Consider the following 23,233-nt stretch of genomic DNA (forward strand, 5'->3'; position numbering starts at 1 on the left):
CATCAGCAGTATCTTGAGAAGCCGCCATAGCTCAGCATTGATGTCTCAGCGGTGCCACTGGGCCTGGAGCTCTGAGGTTCGCACTGTGCCTGCCTGGTGCTCATGGTCTAAGGCCTCTAAAGGCAGCAAGCAGCAGCTGAGGGTCTGCACTACCGGGACATGGCCTTCCTCAGGGCTCGGTCATGCCCCATTGAGGCCGGCTCCTCATGGACACCCCTCAGCTGGCAAGGGCCTCCCTGGACAAGCTCTGCACTGCCCGCCTCTCCCTCAGGCTGTGTCCACCTTCACCACTGCTGTCCAGAGGCTTTCACTCACCTGGCCAGCTGAGGGGCGGAGGGGAAGGCGAAGACTAGCATTACAAATTCAATTCTGGGCACTTCAGGGTTTGTCTCAAATAGCTAATAATGAGAAAATGTTATTTATGGTCAATAATTTATTGTCCCATTAACATAGTATTCCTTGTTTATTCTGTCAGTTTGAGAAAGCACTTTTGGATCCTTTAAGAGATAAGGGCAAGTCATTTGCTGTATGCTAAATTGTTAGAGAAAAAATTGAAACATTCCAACTTGTCTCTAAATTGAATATGTAATAAACTGTCTCATGTTAACACCATAAGCATATAAATTCACAAAGTGAGTCTTGAAAAAATATATCCTGTGTCTTTTCATTCAGTTAAAAGAAAAAAATGACAAATATGAAGCAACTCTATTTTAAAGATTCTATGGGAGGAAACTATCCATCAGGAAGTTGCTCCTGCTCCAAATCCCGCTGGTGAAGTGTGATTCCATTTCCTTTAGGACAGGCTTCCAGGGAAGATGAAGGCCATCTGCAGATGTGGACTGTAACACCCTGGCATCCCGGGGTGTGCATCTGAGGCTCCCAGTAATAGATGCAAGTCTCCAATAGAATAGTTCCAGAGCTGTCCGAGAAAGAAGCTCTCAAATAAAAGCCTGATGCACAGAGGTGTGAGCATATGCACAGCTTAAGGCCAACCAAAATGTGTTTCTAGTATTGATCATCCTAGTAACCTTTCCCACTAGTTCCTCCTGAGCAGCCTACTCATGCTTCTTAAATCACAAGGATGCTTCCAAAGTCAACAGTGGATTCCACTTGGAATAAGAAGAAATCACTCTGGTGGTTCCAAAGAAAACTGGCAATGGTTTTAGCTGAAGACCCTGCTATATCACTTCTGGGCATACATCCAAAAATGTATTGACATATAAAAAGGACACATATTCCACTATGTTCATAGCAGCCTTATTCATAATAATCAGAAGCCAGAAAGAACCCAGATGCCCCTCTATGGAAGAATGGATACAGAAAGTATGGTTACAGCAATTAAAAAACCAATGACTTCATACAATTTGCAGGCAAATGGATGATCTAGAAAATATCCTGAGTTAGGTAACCCAGGCACAAAGGAACACACATGGTATGTGTTTACTAAAAAGTTGATATTTGCCATAAAGTTCACAATGTCCATGATACAACCCACAGACACTATGGACCTTAGAAGGAAGGGAGACCAGAGCATGGCTGCTTCAGTCCTGCATTGAGGGGGTAACAGGATGATGGTGGGAGGTGGAGGTAGAGGAGACCTGGGAGAGAGAGAGGTGAGGGAGGAAATAAGGGGCAGTATTAGGTACTGGAGAGGATAGGAGAGAAGTAAAGAGGGTCTGGAAATGGAACAAAAATGTGTAGCGGGGGGAGAGGAACTGGGTTAGCGATGTGAGGGACACAGACACCAGGGAAACGTGAGGTTCCCAGGACCCGAGGGGGAGGACTTTAGTCCTAATGTCCAGAGAAAGTGGAAATAGAACCTGTAGAGACCACTTCCAGGGGATAGGTACACCTCCACACAGTTAAACAACCCTAAGACCCCCTCCTTCTTAAAGGGATGATGCCACACACTCATTTCCAAATTTTAACCCATAAATGTTCCTCAGCAAAGGAAGAACAGGGACAACAAATGGAGCAGAGACAGAAGGAAGGGACATCCAGGGGCTGCCCTACCTGGGGATCCATCATAATTGCAGACACCAAACAGACACTGAGGGTGTGGTCAAAAGATGTTTGCAGACAGGAACCTCTTGTGAAGGTTCTTAGGGAAGTGCAAGAGGCAACTTACCCTTGGTGCCACACATTAGACAGAGGTCAGGGAAACTGGTGAGGAAACTAGGGGAAAAGCTGAAGGGTCAAGGGGAATTGCAACCCCACTGGAAGAACAACATCTATTGCCAGGATCACCCAATGTTCCCAGTGAGTAGACCATAAACAGAGGAGTGTACAGGGAGAGATCTTTAGCTCCAGATACATTGTAGCAGAGGATGGCCCTGCCTGACAGCAATGGGAGGAGAGGCCCTGAGACCTGTGGAGGATTGATGCCCCAGGGTAGTGGGATGCTGAATCTGTAGGGCAGGAAAGGGTGAGTGGGGGAGGGCCCTCAAACAGGCAAAGGGGAGGGAGAAAGGGAAGATGTGGTTTGAGGGGTTGTTGGAGACATAACCAGGAAGTGGTATATCATTTTGGATTTATTCGAATGGAATGATTAATAAATACATTTAAAACAATACACATATGCAAGCCATTTAATTTTAACAATGAAGACTCAGGAGCCAGATGCTGGGGCAAAAACCTGCCAGGTCAGAGAGGCAGGGAAAGCCCTCACCTGACGTTATACCCCACTGACCTCCCAGAAGGAAAGCATTCTTTATCCCTCTCCACACTGTTTTATATATCTTTCAACTTAAAGATAATAATTTTGTTTTGTTATACTGATTCCATTTCAACTGGTTCCTTGCTCTACTTCTTGCCCTGGAGTTGACATTTGTTTGCCCTGCAATAAAGGTGTGTACTTGGGCTAAGCCAAAGGACAATAAAGTACTTGTTTCCAGTAAACAGAAAGCTCTTTGGTTAAAGGTCTGAGACACACAATAAAAAATGTATCCTGTAAATGACACAATCTTGGGGTTTACAATGTAAATGAATACACTGCAACATAAGTTAGCAATGTTCTATCTGCTATAGAAATCATGATGGGAACATGATGATCCCAAGGAAAATCAGAACTGGACTCTTGAGGCTGTTGCACATGACCAACAAGGACATAAAAAGCACCAAGGAATGAAACTAATTGAAGCTTTGGACCAATTAGATTTAACAGATATATATAGAACATTCTATCCTAAAACAAAAGAATATACCTTTTTCTCAGCACCTCATGGTACCTTCTCCAAAATCGACCATGTAATTGGTCACAAGACAGACCTCAACAAATATAAGAAGATCGAACTAATCCCATGCCTCCTATCTGATCACTATGGAGTAAAAGTGGTCTTCAATAGCAACAGAAACAACAGAAAGCCCACATACACGTGGAAACTGAACAATACTCTACTCAATGATACCTTGGTCAAGGAAGAAATAAAGAAAGAAATTAAAGACTTTTTAGAACACAATGAAAATGAAAACACAACATACCCAAATCTATGGGACACAATGAAAGTAGTGCTAAGAGGAAAACTCATAGCCCTGAGTGCCTCCAAAAAGAAAATGGAGAGAGCATACATTACCAGCTTAATGACACACCTGAAAGCCCTGGAACAAAAAGAAGCTATTTCGCCCAGGAGGAGTAGAAGGCAGGAAATCATCAAACTCAGGGCCGAAATCAATCAAGTAGAAACAAAGAGAACCATACAAAAAATCAACAATACCAGGAGCTGGTTCTTTGAGAAAATCAACAAGATAGATAAACCCTTAGCCAGAATGACCAAAGGGCACAGAGAAAGTATCCAAATTAACAAACTTAGAAATGAAAAGGGAGATATAACAACGGAAACTGAGGAAATCCAAAAAATCATCAGATCCTACTACAAGAGTCTATACTCAACACAACTGGAGAATCTGGAGGAAATGGACAATTTCCTTGACAGATACCAAATACCAAAATTAAATCAGGACCAACTAGACCATCTAAACAGTCCCATAATGCCTAAAGAAATAGAAGGAGTCATAGAAAGTCTTCCAACCAAAAAAAGCACAGGACCAGATGGCTTCAGTGCAGAATTCTACCAGACCTTCAAAGAAGAGTTAACACCAATACTCTTCAAACTATTCCACAAAATAGAAACAGAAGGAACACTACCCAATTCCTTCTACGAAGCCACAATTACGCTGATACCAAAGCCACACAAAGATCCAACAAAGAAAGAGAACTTCAGACCAATTTCCCTTATGAACATCGATGCAAAAATACTCAATAAAATTCTTGCCAACCGAATCCAAGAACACATCAAAACGATCATCCACCATGATCAAGTAGGCTTTATCCCAGGAATGCAGGGTTGGTTCAATATACGGAAATCCATCAATACAATCCACTACATAAACAAACTCAAAGAACAAAACCACATGGTCATTTCATTGGATGCTGAAAAAGCATTTGACAAAATTCAGCATCCCTTCATGCTTAAAGTCTTGGAGAGAACAGGAATTCAAGGCCCATACCTAAACATAGTAAAAGCAATATACAGCAAACCGGTAGCCAGCATCAAACTAAATGGAGAGAAACTTGAAGCAATCCCACTGAAATCAGGGACCAGACAAGGCTGCCCCCTTTCTCCTTATCTTTTCAATATTGTACTTGAGGTACTAGCTCGGGCAATTCGACAACATAAGGAGGTCAAAGGGATACAAATTGGAAAGGAAGAAGTCAAACTATCATTATTTGCAGACGACATGATCGTCTACCTAAGTGACCCAAAGAACTCCACTAGAGAGCTCCTACAGCTGATAAACAACTTCAGCAAAGTGGCAGGTTCTAAAGTCAACTCAAGCAAATCAGTGGCCTTCCTATACTCAAAGGATAAGCAGGCTGAGAAAGAAATTAGGGAAATGACCCCCTTCACAATAGCCACAAACAGTATAAAGTATCTTGGGGTGACTCTTACCAAACATGTGAAAGATCTGTATGACAAGAACTTCAAGACTCTGAAGAAGGAAATGGAAGAAGACCTCAAAAAATGGGAAAACCTCCCATGCTCATGGATCGGTAGAATCAATATAGTTAAAATGGCCATTTTGCCTAAAGCACTATACAGATTCAATGCAATACCCATCAAAATCCCAACTCAATTCTTCACAGAGCTAGAAAGAGCAATTATCAAATTCATCTGGAACAACAAAAAACCCAGGATAGCTAAAACTATTCTCAGCAACAAAAGGAAATCTGGGGGAATCAGTATCCCTGACCTCAAGCAATACTACAGAGCAATAGTGTTAAAAACTGCATGGTATTGGTACAGTGACAGACAGGAGGATCAATGGAACAGGATTGAAGATCCAGAAATGAACCCACACACCTATGGCCACTTGATCCTCGACAAAGAGGCTGAAAACATCCAATGGAAAAAAGATAGCCTTTTCAACAAATGGTGCTGGTTCAACTGGAGGTCAGCATGCAGAAGAATGCGAATTGATCCATCCTTGTCTCCTTGTACTAAGCTCAAATCCAAATGGATCAAGGACCTCCACATAAAGCCAGACACTCTGAAGCTAATAGAAAAAAAACTGGGGAAGACCCTTGAGGACATCGGTACAGGGAGAAAGTTTCTGAACAGAACACCAATAGCTTATGCTCTAAGAGCAAGAATTGACAAATGGGACCTCATAAAATTACAAAGTTTCTGTAAGGCAAAGGACACCATCAAGAGGACAAATCAGCAACCAACAAATTGGGAAAAGATCTTCACCAATCCTACATCAGATAGAGGGCTAATATCCAATATATATAAAGAACTCAAGAAGTTAGACTCCAGAAAACCAAACAACCCTATTAAAAAATGGGGTACAGGGTTAAACAAAGAATTCTCACCTGAAGAACTTCGGATGGCGGAGAAGCATCTTAAAAAATGCTCAACTTCATTAGTCATTAGGGAAATGCAAATCAAAACAACCCTAAGATTTCATCTTACACCAGTCAGAATGGCTAAGATTAAAAATTCAGGAGACAGCAGGTGTTGGAGAGGGTGTGGAGAAAGAGGAACACTCCTCCACTGCTGGTGGGGTTGCAAATTGGTACAACCACTCTGGAAATCAGTCTGGCGGTTCCTCCGAAAACTGGGCACCTTACTTCCAGAAGATCCTGCTATACCACTCCTGGGCATATACCCAGAAGACTCCCCACCATGTAATAAGGATACATGTTCTACTATGTTCATAGCAGCCCTATTTGTAATTGCCAGATGCTGGAAAGAACCCAGGTATCCCTCAACAGAAGAGTGGATGCAAAAAATGTGGTATATCTACACAATGGAGTACTATTCAGCCATTAGAAACAATGAATTCATGAAATTCTTAGGCAAATGGATGGAGCTAGAGAATATCATACTAAGTGAGGTAACCCAGACTCAAAAGGTGAATCATGGTATGCACTCACTAATAAGTGGATATTAACCTAGAAAACTGGAATACCCAAAACATAATCCACACATCAAGTGAGGTACAAGAAGAAAGGAGGAGTGGCCCCTGGTTCTGGAAAGACTCAGTGAAACAGTATTCAGCAAAACCAGAACGGGGAAGTGGGAAGGGGTGGGTGGGAGGACAGGGGAAGAGAAGGGGGCTTGCGGGACTTTCGGGGAGTGGGGGGGCTAGAAAAGGGGAAATCATTTGAAATGTAAATAAATTATATCGAATAATAAAAAAAAAAAAAAAAGCACCAAGGAGACTCCTGATCCTTAACACAAGGGATTAATTACCCATCCCACATGTCACATATTTTAGACCAAGATATCACCATTCCTGACCTTGGCTCATTGTCCTAGGTGCTGCTGAAGGGAAGGGTTGGTGTCCAGGGGTCACCCAACAATCCACAGGAACACTGAATTAAGTTAAACAGGGATGGTTTGATGAATACACCCACCACGATGGACCAATAAGGGCAACAGCTCAAACATGAGCAGGAGACATTGCAGCAGGGAATGGCCTTGTCTCAACAGGTGGGAGACCCTTAGTCCCATGGAAGATTGATGCCCCAGTGGAGTGGAGTGCTGAAGCAGTAGGGGAGGAGAAGGTGCGTGGATGGGGGAGCACCATCATACAAGCAAAGGGCCCTGACTCAAGCCACTTTAGACATAATACTGCATATTGACCTTGAATTTGATGGGTTCTAGGTGAAGGATATAGATGTGGAATTTCCTGATTAAAATCCTCACAACATACAGCATATAACATGGTACATGGACAGCATGACACTGGTCTGAATCAAGATTTTTTGCTTTTGTTTTATATGAAGATCATGTAGGCATGTTACAACAAAGGTATGAAATAGATGGATAGCAAGTGACAAATTTGCTACAGTTATGCTATGGCACAAAAAATTATCCTAAAAAAATGTATCATTAGGAAAAATTTCTGCATAACCTTACCATGTTTATACAAGTTCTATGGCCTCAACAGGTGCTCCTTGGAAGGAGAATAGAAAAGGTGTTTGTTACCTGAAGGAGGGGCCTGAGCAGTGTTGCTCAGCCTTCTCAGTGACAATTGCACCTCACTCTGTCCCTGCAGGGGATCCCAAAGTGTCCTTCCAACTTCCCTGTGAACCAGTCTAGGCACACAAAGGCCAGGAATCAGTGCTGGTGTCCCACTCCTCACTTATGCTCCATTTTCAACAATGTACATGTAGAAGCAAATACAGTGTGGCCACTTGCCATTCATACTCTTCACATCTTACTGAGGACAGCAATTGCTTGACTACACCCAAATCTATAAAATATGTGGGCACTAGGGAAGTATATCAAGATAAAGCTAGGAGAGAGGTGCATGAACTCTGCCCTGGATTGAATGCAGAAATATGGGGGTGGGAGAAACATGTATGGTTAAATATCCCACTAAGTTCACATTGTGTCTGCTTGATTTACTCTCAGGGCCAGGAAGTGTAGTATCTCTGATGGTGTCTGTGAAGTCCCTCGAAAAGTTCACTGGGTTTTATCCTCAGCACTTGATATGTGGTGATGTGGCTGTGGCACTCAGGAGAGCTAGAGATTGTAACTAGCACTGTATCATGCTAGCTGCAGTGGATAATACTCAGTTGTCCAGATGGTGATACCCACTCTCATTATTTCTTTTTTTAAAATATTTTTATTTTCTATATTCTTTGTTTACATTCCAAATGATTTCCCCTTTCCCAGATCCCTCCTCCCCATATGTCCCATAAACCTTCTTCATTTCTTAATGTGAACCCAGGGAAAGAGAGAAAAAAATCCTTAGAAAAGAAAGAACATTTCCCCTTCTCCATCTTCCCAGCTAGAAACACTTGCAGAGAGAAAAATGGTAAGTTCATTAAAATAGACAAAGATTGGTAGGTGAGGCCTTGAATGGAGGGTGTGTTTCAGTGTTTTCTCTGAAAACGAGTCTTAAAAATTCCATTTCATCCTCTACCTGGCCTCCCAGGCTAACTTTCACCTCAGATAATCCTGCTTCCACTTTACCGTTGTTAGGCTTACAAGTGGGGCTCCTAGGAATGGTAGGACAGGACTAGTCACTGACAGAGACCTGGATTTTCTAATGCTGAGGTGTGTACCCACCAGTGTAGCTACAGACATTTTGTTCTATGTCAGCTCCCTAGTTCGATTACTGCTATAATGTGCCTGCCAAATCACTAACACAGAAAAGTAACTTGTCCCAGGGAAGGTCATGTTGACACATACTCTTATGTTATTTATGATATTTGTTAAACTTATAATGTTCAACAAAATTTACATAGGACCCATCAAATTAATGGTCAATATACACTCTTATATCTAAAATGACCTGATCAGAAATGAGCATTGGACACTTCCTACAACTTCATAGAAGCTACATGTATTTTGGGTTTTCTGTTTGTTTGTTTGTTTGTTTGACTTTGTTTTTTGCTTTAGAAGTTGATGAATATAAATGTTTGTAGCCGTGGATCATCTCCCAAAATCTGATATGTGGTCCTGTTCAATCAGTATTATGATCTACATTCATTAATCCATCCCTATTTATTTGAGATAGGTGTTTTTCTGGTTTGTGGGGCCGATCATGAACCCAAGCAAAAGATGTTAGGCCCTTGCTCTGTGCACTAACATACATCTATTATATTTTCATACACCCTTACCAATTTTGACTATTTTATTTTGTTCTGACATAATCTCATTGTATAGATTATAGAGGGCAATAAGCAATCCTCCTATGGTGACACTGGTGCAGAAATGAGACTCTTCCTGAGGGCCTTTACATTGGTGGCTCCAATATTTTACTTTCCTCTGTCAACTGATCTCCAGACTCTTGCCAGAACCATGAGGACAGCAACTCTCTCTCTCTCTCTCTCTCTCTCTCTCTCTCTCTCTCTCTCTCTCTCTCTCCCACTGTATCTCTCTCTGTTAAGTCATCTTGGGGCAGCTTTAAAAAAACTAAGCACAAGATATCATGAGTGTAACCCCTAACACACATCCACATATTACCCTGCCCTGCAGGCTCTGCCTGGATGTAATTTCATGCACCTGTACCAAAGACAGGAGAACTTTTGACTGCACTTTAGAACTGGAGTTATTTCTCAGTACATTTTAAAGGTTTATATTGTTGATGAGGAAATTTGAGATGGGATGAGACATTTCTGAGAAGGGTTTGAAAAGGAAACCGTCAGTTAGAAACACAGGGATTACTGAGATGATGGCAATTCAGCCTAGAGTAAACCATGGCCTTGGAAGGAAGATGGGTTCAGTGGCTATGCCCCAGGAGAGTCTTCAGGAAAGAGCACTTAAGCTTCATGTTCAGTACAGGGGGGCGGGGGGAATTAGCAGGGAGCCAAAGGCTTTATGTAACCCATGACATCAGCAGTCCCTTCTTGAACATTCTATAATCTTCCAGAGAGTTCTTGGCATGAGCTGTGATGTCACCAGTGTTGTAGCAACAGCAGAGCATTGAGGTTTCTCGGTCAGTGTCTAGAGGATACACTGATAGACATGTTTGCCCGACTCAGAAAACTATTTCGGAGAACCAATGTGGATGGGAGAGAGACTAGAGAGAGGAGGAAGGGAGCTGGCCTTTCATCTGAGAGTAAGGAAGGAAAAAGGAGGTGGTCATGGAGAATGTGGAGTAAGTACTGGGAAGTGGATATTGAGCTTCCTGGCAGGGTGGCCCGAGCTGGCCTTTCTAGCAAATTCCAATTCTTCACTTTCACTGAGTATTGTGGTTGTTACTTGGGGACAGAATGAGAGCATCAAGAGTCACAGAGGATCTAACCTACACCAATTTAGGGAAGGGCATCACTGCCTTCACTACCATGCTTCTAGCTTCAGCTTCTCTGACAATAGAACCAGGGAGAGATTTGTGCCCCTGCTGATAACCTCTTGTTCTCAGAATTACTCTGACCTCCTTTCCCTCAAAGTTCCCACCTTAGCTTTCCCACTGGTTGTGGGTGGCAGGAATTATTGTACTGTAACCAAAGACCTATCAGAATTGATAAACCCAGCAGAGATGCCATCCTGTGGCCACTTCTGGAGTGCTTGTTGTTTAAATAGAGGAAATAAATCAGTGTGTTCTCCCCCTGCAGGATGTTTTAAGGCCATTTCCTGGGCCTAGAGTAACAGGATAGGAGATCTGAACATCATACAGCACTCAAGTACTTGTGAATAGTGAATTTATAGTGTGACTTGTGAAACCAGAGGACTAAGGACTCTGAAGCCAAGTTGCACTCTGTGCATTTGTTAATAAGCCAGGAGAAGCCATCTCTGTGGTCATCATAAGAATACATAGGGAGACAGAGGACACAGATGGCTGCTTACATCTCCTAGTCTCTATAGAGTGATGGGAGAACTGAGATCCACTGAGGATGCATCTAAAGCCTAGACGAAACTCTGTGTGGTGACACTGGGTTCTAGGCCTGTGGTCTACTTGATAGGCCTCAGAGTAGACTGTCTACACTCTATGCATTCCCACCATGTAAGTTCACTTGTGTTCTTACCTACAGGGGCTGGCAGGCAGACATCATCCCCTGTAACTGTCCTAAGCAAGAAGCAGGCCAAGGAGGAAGAGGAGAAGCTGACCAGAGAGCTGCAGCTCGTTACACAAGAGAGAAATGAGCTGAGAGATCGCTTGATCTATGTCACAGAGGGAGCCATGAACAAGAGGTATGCATTGCTCCAAATGCTGTGGTGTTCATCTGGAGTCAATGCCACACTTGTCTCTTTAAGTGGTTGATCATAGGAAGGTGATTCTTCATGATATCCCTGGCTCAAACCTCATGTCCCTAAATACTTCTTAAAGGAGAGGCAGAACCTGAAGCTTGGTCAGGAGTAAGATGGGAAATGGACTCTTCTGCTTCCTCCAGGTCACAAGTGGGACTTATAGTCTGAGTGAAGAATTCAGGGAAAGAGGCAATGGTCAGTGAGTTCCCAGAGTGCTTTTGGAAAGCCCTTGAAAGGAGGTGCTTTTGTGAGGTTCTAGGAGCTGAGAGTTTGTGGTGAGTGTTTGTACTGGACTGGCAGGTGACTGAGTGCTGTAAACTGCTAGATGCAGATGGAGGGGTGTGGTCCCACATTGTTCATCTCAGTGCTTGACTAGATGCCTGAGGCTCTGCCTGTTCCTCTTTCTCTGAGTGACTTATATATACTCTGGTACTGTAATGTTGCATGCATTTCTTCTGAATCTCATGTTCTCTATGCTTCTGTTTCTGATTCACTCTCTCTCTCTTTCTGTTACTCTGTCTCTTTTTTCCCTTACATATGTGTGTATATCTGTTTCTGTGTGTATGCATGTGTGTGTACACATGATTGTGGTGTCTCTTGTGAATTAATTTTTTACATGTTTATATTTCTCTCTACTCTTTTAAATTCAGGGATCTTTGACATCCAGTGTACTCTGAGACCATATTATTGCACACATTTCTGCTGATTCTCATTCTATTCTCTGTGGTTCTGTTTCTGTCTTTATTTCTCATTCTCTGGCTCTGTGTCCTTTTCTCCTAATATGTGTGTGCCAGTCTATGGGTCTGTTTGCTTCCAGGTGTGCATACAAGTGCTTCTGTTTTGTATCTTTATATTTACCTCCCCACTTTGGAATCTTGTGGTCTGTGTATTGGACTGCGGATTTACATGCAGTTTCAATGTGATGAGAGTCCTGATGTCTGGGAGCCCCCACTTTAAATAGCACTGTTCCTTCTCTTTATGGGGACATTTATGTAAACAGTTGCACCTCTTGGGCAGATTATAAAGCATTGGTTATGTCTGGTCTCATCTAAGAATTATGTGTAATGTCTGCCTCTGAAGTGTTAGTTATCCAGGAATTATAATCCCTGTTGTTAAAACAGGGAAAATATAATCACAGGTATCTAGTTGGCAACGACTTGTGGCCTAGGCTATTGAAGGCACAAGGGACTAGACTGCCCCTCCAGAGCTAATGGGTAAACACAGGGAGCCAGGGCACCCTCCATCTGGATACATAGCTTATGCTGTCCTTGGGAAAGGATAAAAAGTTTCCAAAGATGAAAAAGATCCCAGCATGTAGAATCCAGGAATTGACCTTCCTGTGCTGGGAGTACAAGACCGAGTCTGTGTTCATGTGTTCTTAGAACAGAGGAGTGGCCCCTGGATATGGAAAGCAGTAGTAGTATGGGGCAATACCAGAACAGGGAAGTGGGAAGTGGTGGATGAGGGAGTAGGGGGAGGGAAGAGTGCTTATGGGACTTTTGGGGAGTGGTAATCCAGAAAAGGGGAAAACATTTGAAATGTAAATAAAAAAATATATCGAACAAAAAAAAATAAAGAAACACATTTTCAGCCAGGCCATAGTAGCACACACCTGTATTCCCAGCATTTGAGAAGCAGTGGCAGATGGATTTCTGAGTTTGAGGCCAGCCTTGTCTATACAGTGAGTTGCAAGACACTGAGGGCTACACAGAGAAACCTTGTCTCAAAAATACAAAAAAAAATATAAATATAAATAAATAAATAATTATAAATGAATAAAGATAAATACATAAATACATAAAATACTTAGATGTATATGTGTCTTGGTTTCTGAAAAGGTGTTTTAAAAAAAAGCACATGTTCATGGAGTTCTATCTTCCTGGGGACAGGCCATACTACACACCAAATCCATTATATGAAAAATTGAAGTTAAAGAAGAAGGAGATTATGACATTTCTACACACCTTAGAGAAGGAGAATATTGAGGCCAAACAGACCTTCCAGGATCTCAAGAAGGAGATTAACTTCTATCGGTAAGTACTGTTCATGGAGGTCACCAGGCGTGCAATGGCCATTTCTGATTTCCTTTGTTCCTGGACTGGAGAGTCTGCAGGTCTGATTCTATCCCTTCTGCTTTTTAGCCATCACTGTGCCTTGGGACTTCTGGTGTCAGTTTCAAAGTCTGTAAGAGACTGTTACTCATCCTAACATTGTCCAGGCATCATCAGGAGCCTCTCATTAGAAGAGTGATTCAGATCATGAGAGGGTTATGGTATAGTTCTAGGTCTGTGGGACTCAGGCATGGTTTTACAGAGCTAAATGTGATCTAACAAAAGGATACAATGCCCTCCTCCTGATTCTACTGACTGCATTGAGGGTATCTGCAACCTACTAATTGATGTTGCTGAAATGCATTGGGCTGTCATGGATAGTTTCAGATACCGTGTTCTTTGGAGAGACATGCAACCTTATTGGTGTTTGGACTGCAGCAATCATTTATTTCTTCCTCAAGTTGCTATTCTCTGTTTGTGTACCTCTCAAGAATGTATTCAGATGTATTGCATTAGGTATTCCTAGGAATCTAGGTCCTGGTGGGGTTAATGGGACCTTGATGTACGAATGGGAGGAGGAGCCTGCAGGATCTTACCATGAAGATTGTGTCTCTAGCAACCTGCACAGCCGGCTCCTGTTGCAGAAGAACATTATGAATAAGAGATTGGTTACACTGAAGCAGGAGAACAAGGAAGTACATGCTGATTGGACCATCATTCAGCAATACCTGTTTGACTTGAACCTGAATGTTAAAGATGAACAGGACAAGACCAGCATCCTCCAGGGCCAACAACATCAGGTAGGTACAAGCAGCTCAGCCTGGCTTATATTGACTGATAACATTTTCCCACTGCATCCATCTTTGCTTTCACGCAGCACCATTCTAATGCACAGTCACAAGCAGCCACCCACCTCATGGAATGTAGTTGGTTATTGCTAGGGCTATGCACATTCTGGGTTGTGAACCTCTTGAGATAAGCTGAAATATGGCAAGTATACCTTTCTACTCCTCTTTATTCTGAAGACCAGTAAGGGTGATAGATCAATATCATGCAGCATTCCTACACCTGCTCATGATACGTGGACTACTTTACAGAGCTTTGAGTAAGTTCTAGGTCCTGTGTCAGAGGTCACGCAAGCGTCATGTGACTTCCACAGTGGGAAGCATCTTGCAGGGTTAAAATTCAAAGACTAATAAGAAATATGTTATTCCCTTGTCTTTGATCTGTGTGGCATGTGGAATTTTCCTTTCCACCTGTAACCCAGTGAGCAAATGGTCTCAGGAAACAAGCTGGAGTAGCCATTTTAATATCAGATAAAATTGACTTTTAACCCAAAGTCATCAAAAGAGACCCTGAGGGATACTTCTTGCTGGTCAAAGGAAAAATACAAAAAGAAGAACTGTCAATCCTGAACATCTATGCCCCAAATGCAAGGGCACCCTCTTTCGTAAAAGAAAATTTATTAAAACTAAAAGCACACATTGCACCTAACACAATAATTGTGGGTGACTTCAACACTGCACTTTCCTCAATGGATCGATCAGGAAAACAGAAACTAAACAGGGACACAATGAAACTAATTGAAGCTTTGTACCAATTAGATTTAACAGATATATATAGAACATTCTATCCTAAAACAAAAGAATATACCTTTTTCTCAGCACCTCATGATACCTTCTCCAAAATCGACCATATAATTGGTCACAAGACAGACCTCAACAAATATAAGAAGATAGAACTAATCCCATGCCTCCTATCTGATCACTATGGAGTAAAAGTGGTCTTCAATACCAACAGAAACAACAGAAAACCCACATACACGTGGAAACTGAACAATACTCTACTCAATGATACCTTGGTCAAGGAAGAAATAAAGAAAGAAATTAAAGACTTTTTAGAACATAATGAAAATGAAAACACAACATACCCAAATCTATGGGACACAATGAAAGCAGTGCTAAGAGGAAAACTCATAGCCCTGAGTGCCTCCAAAAAGAAAATGGAGAGAGCATACATTACCACCTTAATGACACACCTGAAAGCCCTAGAACAAAAAGAAGCTATTTCGCCCAGGAGGAGTAGAAGGCAGGAAATCATCAAACTCAGGGCCGAAATCAATCAAGTAGAAACAAAGAGAACCATACAAAAAATCAACAAAACCAGGAGCTGGTTCTTTGAGAAAATCAACAAGATAGATAAACCCTTAGCCAGACTGACCAAAGGGCACAGAGAAAGTATCCAAATTAACAAACTTAGAAATGAAAAGGGAGATATAACAACGGAAACTGAGGAAATCCAAAAAATCATCAGATCCTACTACAAGAGCCTGTACTCAACACAACTGGAGAATCTGGAGGAAATGGACAATTTCCTTGACAGATACCAAATACCAAAATTAAATCAGGACCAACTAGACCATCTAAACAGTCCCATAATGCCTAAAGAAATAGAAGGAGTCATAGAAAGTCTTCCAACCAAAAAAAGCACAGGACCAGATGGCTTCAGTGCAGAATTCTACCAGACCTTCAAAGAAGAGTTAACACCAATACTCTTCAAACTATTCCACAAAATAGAAACAGAAGGAATACTACCCAATTCCTTCTACGAAGCCACAATCACGCTGACACCAAAGCCACAAAAAGATCCAACAAAGAAAGAGAACTTCAGACCAATTTCCCTTATGAACATCAATGCAAAAATACTCAATAAAATTCTTGCCAACCGAATCCAAGAACACATCAAAACGATCATCCACCATGATCAAGTAGGCTTTATCCCGGGAATGCAGGGTTGGTTCAATATACGGAAATCCATCAATACAATCCACTACATAAACAAACTCAAAGAACAAAACCACATGGTCATTTCATTGGATGCTGAAAAAGCATTTGACAAAATTCAGCATCCCTTCATGCTTAAAGTCTTGGAGAGAACAGGAAGTCAAGGCCCATACCTAAACATAGTAAAAGCAATATACAGCAAACCGGTAGCCAGCATCAAACTAAATGGAGAGAAACTTGAAGCAATCCCACTGAAATCAGGGACCAGACAAGGCTGCCCCCTTTCTCCTTATCTTTTCAATATTGTACTTGAGGTATGAGCTCGGGCAATTCGACAACATAAGGAGGTCAAAGGGATACAAATTGGAAAGGAAGAAGTCAAAATATCATTATTTGCAGACGACATGATCGTCTACCTAAGTGACCCAAAGAACTCCACTAGAGAGCTCCTACAGCTGATAAACAACTTCAGCAAAGTGGCATGTTATAAAATCAACTCCAGCAAATCAGTGGCCTTCCTATACTCAAAGGATAAGCAGGCTGAGAAAGAAATTAGGGAAATGACCCCCTTCACAATAGCCACAAACAGTATAAAGTATCTTGGGGTGACTCTTACCAAACATGTGAAAGATCTGTATGACAAGAACTTCAAGACTCTGAAGAAAGAAATGGAAGAAGACCTCAAAAAATGGGAAAACCTCCCATGCTCATGGATCAGTAGAATCAATATAGTTAAAACGGCCATTTTGCCTAAAGCACTATACAGATTCAATGCAATACCCATCAAAATCCCAACTCAATTCTTCACAGAGTTAGAAAGAGCAATTATCAAATTCATCTGGAACAACAAAAAACCCAGGATAGCTAAAACTATTCTCAGCAACAAAAGAAAATCTGGGGGAATCAGTATCCCTGACCTCAAGCAATACTACAGAGCAATAGTGTTAAAAACTGCATGGGATTGGTACAGTGACAGGCAGGAGGATCAATGGAACAGGATTGAAGATCCAGAAATGAACCCACACACCTATGGCCACTTGATCCTTGACAAAGAGGCTGAAAACATCCAATGGAAAAAAAATAGCCTTTTCAACAAAGTGCTGGTTCAACTGGAGGTCAGCATGCAGAAGAATGCGAATTGATCCATCCTTGTCTCCTTGTACTAAGCTCAAATCCAAATGGATCAAGGACCTCCACATAAAGCCAGACACTCTGAAGCTAATAGAAAAGAAACTGGGGAAGACCCTTGAGGACATCGGTACAGGGAGAAAGTTTCTGAACAGAACACCAATAGCTTATGCTCTAAGAGCAAGAATTGACAAATGGGACCTCATAAAATTACAAAGTTTCTGTAAGGCAAAGGACACCATCAAGAGGACAAATCGGCAACCAACAAATTGGGAAAAGATCTTCACCAATCCTACATCAGATAGAGGGCTAATATCCAATATATATAAAGAACTTAAGAAGTTAGACTCCAGAAAACCAAACAACCCTATTAAAAAATGGGGTACAGAGTTAAACAAAGAATTCTCACCTGAAGAACTTTGGATGGCAGAGAAGCATCTTAAAAAATGCTCAACTTCATTAGTCATTAGGGAAATGCAAATCAAAACAACCCTAAGATTTCATCTTACACCAGTCAGAATGGCTAAGATTAAAAATTCAGGAGACAGCAGGTGTTGGAGAGGGTGTGGAGAAAGAGGAACACTCCTCCACTGCTGGTGGGGTTGCAAATTGGTACAACCACTCTGGAAATCAGTCTGGCGGTTCCTCTGAAAACTGGGCACCTCACTTCCAGAAGATCCTGCTATACCACTCCTGGGCATATACCCAGAAGACTCCCCACCATGTAATAAGGATACATGTTCTACTATGTTCATAGCAGCCCTATTTATAATTGCCAGATGCTGGAAAGAACCCAGGTATCCCTCAACAGAAGAGTGGATGCAAAAAATGTGGTATATCTACACAATGGAGTACTATTCAGCCATTAGAAACAATGAATTCATGAAATTCTTAGGCAAATGGATGGAGCTAGAGAATATCATACTAAGTGAGGTAACCCAGACTCAAAAAGTGAATCATGGTATGCACTCACTATTAAGTGGATATTAACCTAGAAAACTGGAATACCCAAAACATAATCCACACATCAAATGAGGTACAAGAAGAAAGGAGGAGTGGCCCCTGGTTCTGGAAAGACTCAGTGAAACAGTACTCAGCAAAACCAGAACGGGGAAGTGGGAAGGGGTGGGTGGGAGGACAGGGGAAGAGAAGGGGGCTTACGGGACTTTCGGGGAGGGGGGGCCTAGAAAAGGGGAAGTAATTTGAAATGTAAATAAATTATATCGAATAAAAAAAATGAGTAGCAGCTTGTCAGCCCATGTAATAGGTTAATATTGCTGGATATTTTGCTGTGCCTGCAGTTATAACAGCAATGGTGTCGGTTAAAATACCAATGATATCATTACTGTTGAGAGGGTGGGAGGCAGTAGCCTGACAGCTGACATTTAGGTTCCCAACAAGCCTCTGTCTTAATAACTGCCTTACTCTTCTAGGATGCAGAGAGTATAGCAAGAGCTGAAATTTCCACAGCCCAGGAAGAGGGCCTCCTACAGAATGAGTTGCCACTTCAGGAAGCCCCTGATGAGCTCCATCCTCAACAGCCACAAAATTCCTTGGATGAGTCTTCTACCACATAATTGAACTCCTCAGGTTGAATAGGCACTAACTACCTAGCCAGTGAGCCAATCAATTCAGGAATTTATTCCCTTTCCTGTACAAACAACACCCCTTGGGTGAGAACTGACGTGACTGCCCTGCCACCACATGTCCAAGAAAAGAAACAGACTGTATGTCCCTGTTACTGAAGGTACAGTGAGAGAACTCTGGTTCATATAATTTACTGTTAGAATTTTGGTTGCTGTTTGGTTTTTGGCTGTTTTGTTACTTGTTATGTTATTGGATATTATATATTATTGTTATTGCTGTTTTTCCTTATGCTTTTCACTGTTTATAGAAATTATCTTTAAAAGCCTGTTTTTGAAATGTATTTCTGATGAATAAAAATTTATTTGTAACTCCTCACTTTTGAGACCATATTACTTATTCAGGTTTTCTGTCCTATCCTGTAGACATAGACCTCACAACCACAGATGGATCTCTGTAAGCCCCAAGAAGCCTGGCTACAGACTGATTTCAAAGTCCACTAGGGTATACAAGACAATGGTCTTTTGTATGAATAATGTGGCTTCTCCCATGGATACACACTTTAGGATGTAATCACTGACACACTCTCTCCATGCTGACATGTATTCTCCTACTTCTAAAATATAGAACTCTATTAGAATGGAGACTTCAGCTCCTATCTATTTAATATAGCCCATGAATTTCTACCTAGAACAATCAGACAACAAAATGACATCAAGGGCATACAAAAGGTAAAGGACAATGTCAAAGTATTGCTATTTACACATGATATGAGAGTATATTTAAGTGATTCATAAAGATGTACAAAAGAACTATACCTAATAAACACCTACAGGGAAAGTCTCTTGATTCATAATGAACTTAAAAAAGTCAGTAGCTGTTTTTATTGAAAGGATAAAGAAGCTGAAAATATTAGGAAAGCCACAACATACAGTACACAGAATTAATAAACTGTATCTTGGTATAAGTTTATGCAAGCAATGAAAGACCTATAAGACAAAATTTTCAAATCTATGCTCCAAATGCAAGTGCAGCTTCATTTGTCAAGGAATCTTTACTAAAGCTCAAATCACACATTGCACCTAACACAATAGTTGTGGGTGACTTCAACACCCCACTCTCCTCAATGAACTCATCAGGAAAGCAGAACCTAAACAGGGACACAGTGAAACAAACTGAAGTTTTGGACCAATTAGATTTAACAGATATATATTGAGAGAACATTTTATCCTAAAGCAAAAGAATATAGTACCTCATGGTACTTTCTCCAAAATCGACCATATAATTGGTCACAAGACATACCTCAACAGATATAAGAAGATCAAAATAATCCCATACCTCCTATCAGATCACTATGGCGTAAGAGTTGTCCTCAATAGCAACAAAAACAACAGAAAGCCCACATACATAGAAAAGCTGAACAATACTCAATGACACTTTGGTCAAGGAAGAAATAAAGAAATCAAAGACTGCTTAGAATTTAAAGAAAATAGAGGCACAACATACCCAAATTGTGGGACACAATGAAAGGAGTGCTAAGAGGAAAACTCATAGCCCTGAGTGTCTCCAAAAAGAAACCGGAAAGGGCATACATTAGCACCTTAAGGACACACCTGAATGGCCTGGAATGAAAAAGTTAATTCACCCAGGAGCAGTAGAAGACAGGAAATCATCAAACTCAGGGCCGAAATCAATCAAGTGGAAACAAAGAGAACCATACAAAGAAAAATCTGGAAAAAATTATCATGAGAAGGAAAGAGCTTCCATGGTCAGAGTTAACAAGGATTACCATAGAGAAAATGGACATCTGAGGGAAAGCAACTTACAGATACAATACATTCCTATCAAAATCCCAACACAATTAATTACAGGTCTTGATAGAGCCCTTCTTCTGTTCATATGGATAAACAAAAAGCCCAGTGTCTTAGTTAGGTTTTCCTTTACTGTGAAAAGACACAACAACCAAAGCAACTTTGTTATAAGAGGCAACATTTAATTGGGGCTGGGTGACAGGTTCAAAGGTTCAGTCCATTATCATCATTGAGAGTAGAGCAGAGTCCAAGATGGTATGGCAATGGAGGAGCAGTGAGAAGGAGCTGTGTCTTCTTCTGCATGCAAACAAAAGACTGTCTAGTTTATAGATACGTGGAGGGTCTCAAAGACCAATCTCACTGTCACACACCTACTCCAAGGAGGCCACAACTTTTAACAGTGGTATTTCCTTGGTCAAGCTTATTGAAACCACACATTCCACTCCCTGGCTAACATAAGCTTGATCAAATGGATGAGTCTATTGTGGCCATACCAATCCATAGCATAACAGAAAATATTCTTAATCCAACTCAGAGGTCCCATAGATCATGAGAGGTTCAAAAATGTTAAAAGTCCAAAATTCAAAGTCTCTTCTTACATACACACAATCTCTAAATTGTAATCCCCTATAAAATCAGAAGAAGTAAGTCACAGGCATCTAATATCACAAGATATATATCCCACCATTTAAAAAAATGTCATACTGAGAAAGTACCAGATTAAAGCAAGACAAAAACACAGCTTCTCAACCTGCAACTCTAAGTTTTCCTGGGTGAACATCTATGTTACAAATGAATAGGCACCCACATCCATAAAATAAACTTTACTAAAGCTCAAATCATGCATTGCATCTCACACAATAATAGTGGGAGACTTCAACACCACATCCTCATCATTGGACAGATCATGGAAACCCAAACTAAACAGATACAGAATGAATCTAACAGCAGTTATTGACCAGGTTATAACAGATATCAAAAGAATATTTTATCATAAACCAGAAGATTATATCTTCTCATCACCTCATGGCACCTGCTCCAAAGTTGACCATCCTCTCGTTCACAAAACAAGGTACACCTGATACAAGAAAATTGAAATAATTCCATGTATCCTATTAGATCACCACAGTCTAAGGCTGCTCTTCAATGGCAACAAAAACAACAGAAATCCCACATACACGTGTAAGCTGAACTATACCCTACTCAATGATAACTTGGTCAAGGAAGATATAAGGAAACATTTTAGAATTTAATGAAGATGATGACACAACATCCCCTAACTTATGGGACACAATGAATGCAGTGCTAAGATGAACACTCAAAGCTCTGAGTGCATCCATAAAGAAAATGAAGAGAACATACACTAGAAGCTTGACAGTACACCTGAAAGCTCTAGAACAAAAAGAAGCAAATACATCCAAGAGGAGTAAATGGCAAAAATCACACTTGAATTAGCAAAAGACTCATTATCAGTGGACATCTTTTGTCCCCCACCCCATTGCCATTTATTCCCAACTTGTTTAGTTTTGGAGGCAGGGTCTCAATACCCTGTAGCCCTGGCTGGCCTGAAACACTGAGATCCATTGCCTCTGACTCACAAATGCTGGAATCATAGGCATGTGCCACCATGGCCAGCACCAAGTTGTATTTCTATTTTTACTTTTTATGTGTATGAGTGTTTACCTGTATGTATGTATATATGTACACTGCATATGGGACCTAGTGCACACAAAGATCAGAAGAGGCACCAGATTCCCTGAAACTGGTTCTGGGAACTAAACTCATGTCTTCTACTAGAAACAACCTGTGGTCTTAGCAGCTAAGCTGTTCCTGAAGCCCACTCCAACATGAATTTTTATAACTTAGTAGTAGGATGAATAGGAACTTTAAGGACTTTAAGAAATGCAAAGAGGAAAATTCATAGCCCTGAGTTCCTCCATAAAGAAATTAGAGGGAAGCATGAAAAGGGAATATAAAGACAGAGAAAAAGGAGGGAGGTGATTGGAGAAGGGATGGAGAGAAGAAGGTTTATGGGACATATGGGGAGGGGGGATCCAGGAAAGGGGAAATCATTTAGAATGTAAACAAAGAATATAGAAAATAAAAATATTAAAAAAAAGAAATTAGAGAGATCTTACTCTAGCAGCTTAACTGATCATCTGAAAGCTCTAGAACAAAAAGAAGCAAACACACTCAAGGGGAGTAGATGGCAGGAAATAATGAAATTCAGGATGCAAATCAATCAAGGAGAAAGAAACAGAATTATACCAAGAATCAACAAAACCAAAAGCTGTTTCTTTGAGAAAATCAACAAGATAGATAAATCCTTAGCCAGAATAACTAGAGGGCATAGAAACACTATTCAAATTAACAAAATAAGAAATGAAATGGAAGAAATAACAACAGACTGGGTAAATACAAAAAAAATCTACTCAGATTCAGATTCTACTAAAAAGGAATGTATTCAACAAAAGTGGAAAATCTGGATGAAATAGATAATTTTTCTCCACAGATACCACTTACTAAAATTAAATCAGGATAAACCATCTATATAGCACCACACCCCTGCAAAGAAATAGAAGCAGTCATTAGAAGTCCTGCAAGCAAAAATATCCAGGGACAGATGATTTTAGTGCAGAATTCTATCAGAACTTCAAAGAAGATCTACT

The 23,233-nt window shown here is 41.0% G+C and overlaps 1 protein-coding gene across 1 annotated transcript; it reads left to right on the forward strand.

Moving 5' to 3' along the window:
- The first annotated feature begins 159 nt into the window (after positions 1–159).
- LOC127677785 (disks large homolog 5-like) lies at positions 160–18,746 on the forward strand. The gene is made up of 6 exons (XM_052172789.1): positions 160–224; positions 9,929–10,116; positions 10,991–11,150; positions 13,097–13,240; positions 13,875–14,058; positions 18,603–18,746. Exons 1-6 carry the CDS (start codon positions 160–162, stop codon positions 18,744–18,746), a joined length of 885 nt encoding a protein of 294 aa, XP_052028749.1.
- Positions 18,747–23,233: the final 4,487 nt, after the last annotated feature.

Source organism: Apodemus sylvaticus, chromosome 2 (assembly GCF_947179515.1).
Source record: "Apodemus sylvaticus chromosome 2, mApoSyl1.1, whole genome shotgun sequence".
NCBI classification, from domain to species: Eukaryota; Metazoa; Chordata; class Mammalia; order Rodentia; family Muridae; genus Apodemus; species Apodemus sylvaticus.

Excerpts from the sequence above, each read along its gene's own strand:
- LOC127677785 (XM_052172789.1), top strand. The coding sequence starts at position 160 with ATGGCCTTCCTCAGGGCTCGGTCATGCCCCATTGAGGCCGGCTCCTCA. Across the intron at positions 11,151-13,096 it reads GAGGGAGCCATGAACAAGAG|GCCATACTACACACCAAATC; the intron begins GTATGCATTGCT and ends TCCTGGGGACAG. Across the intron at positions 14,059-18,602 it reads TCCAGGGCCAACAACATCAG|GATGCAGAGAGTATAGCAAG; the intron begins GTAGGTACAAGC and ends TTACTCTTCTAG.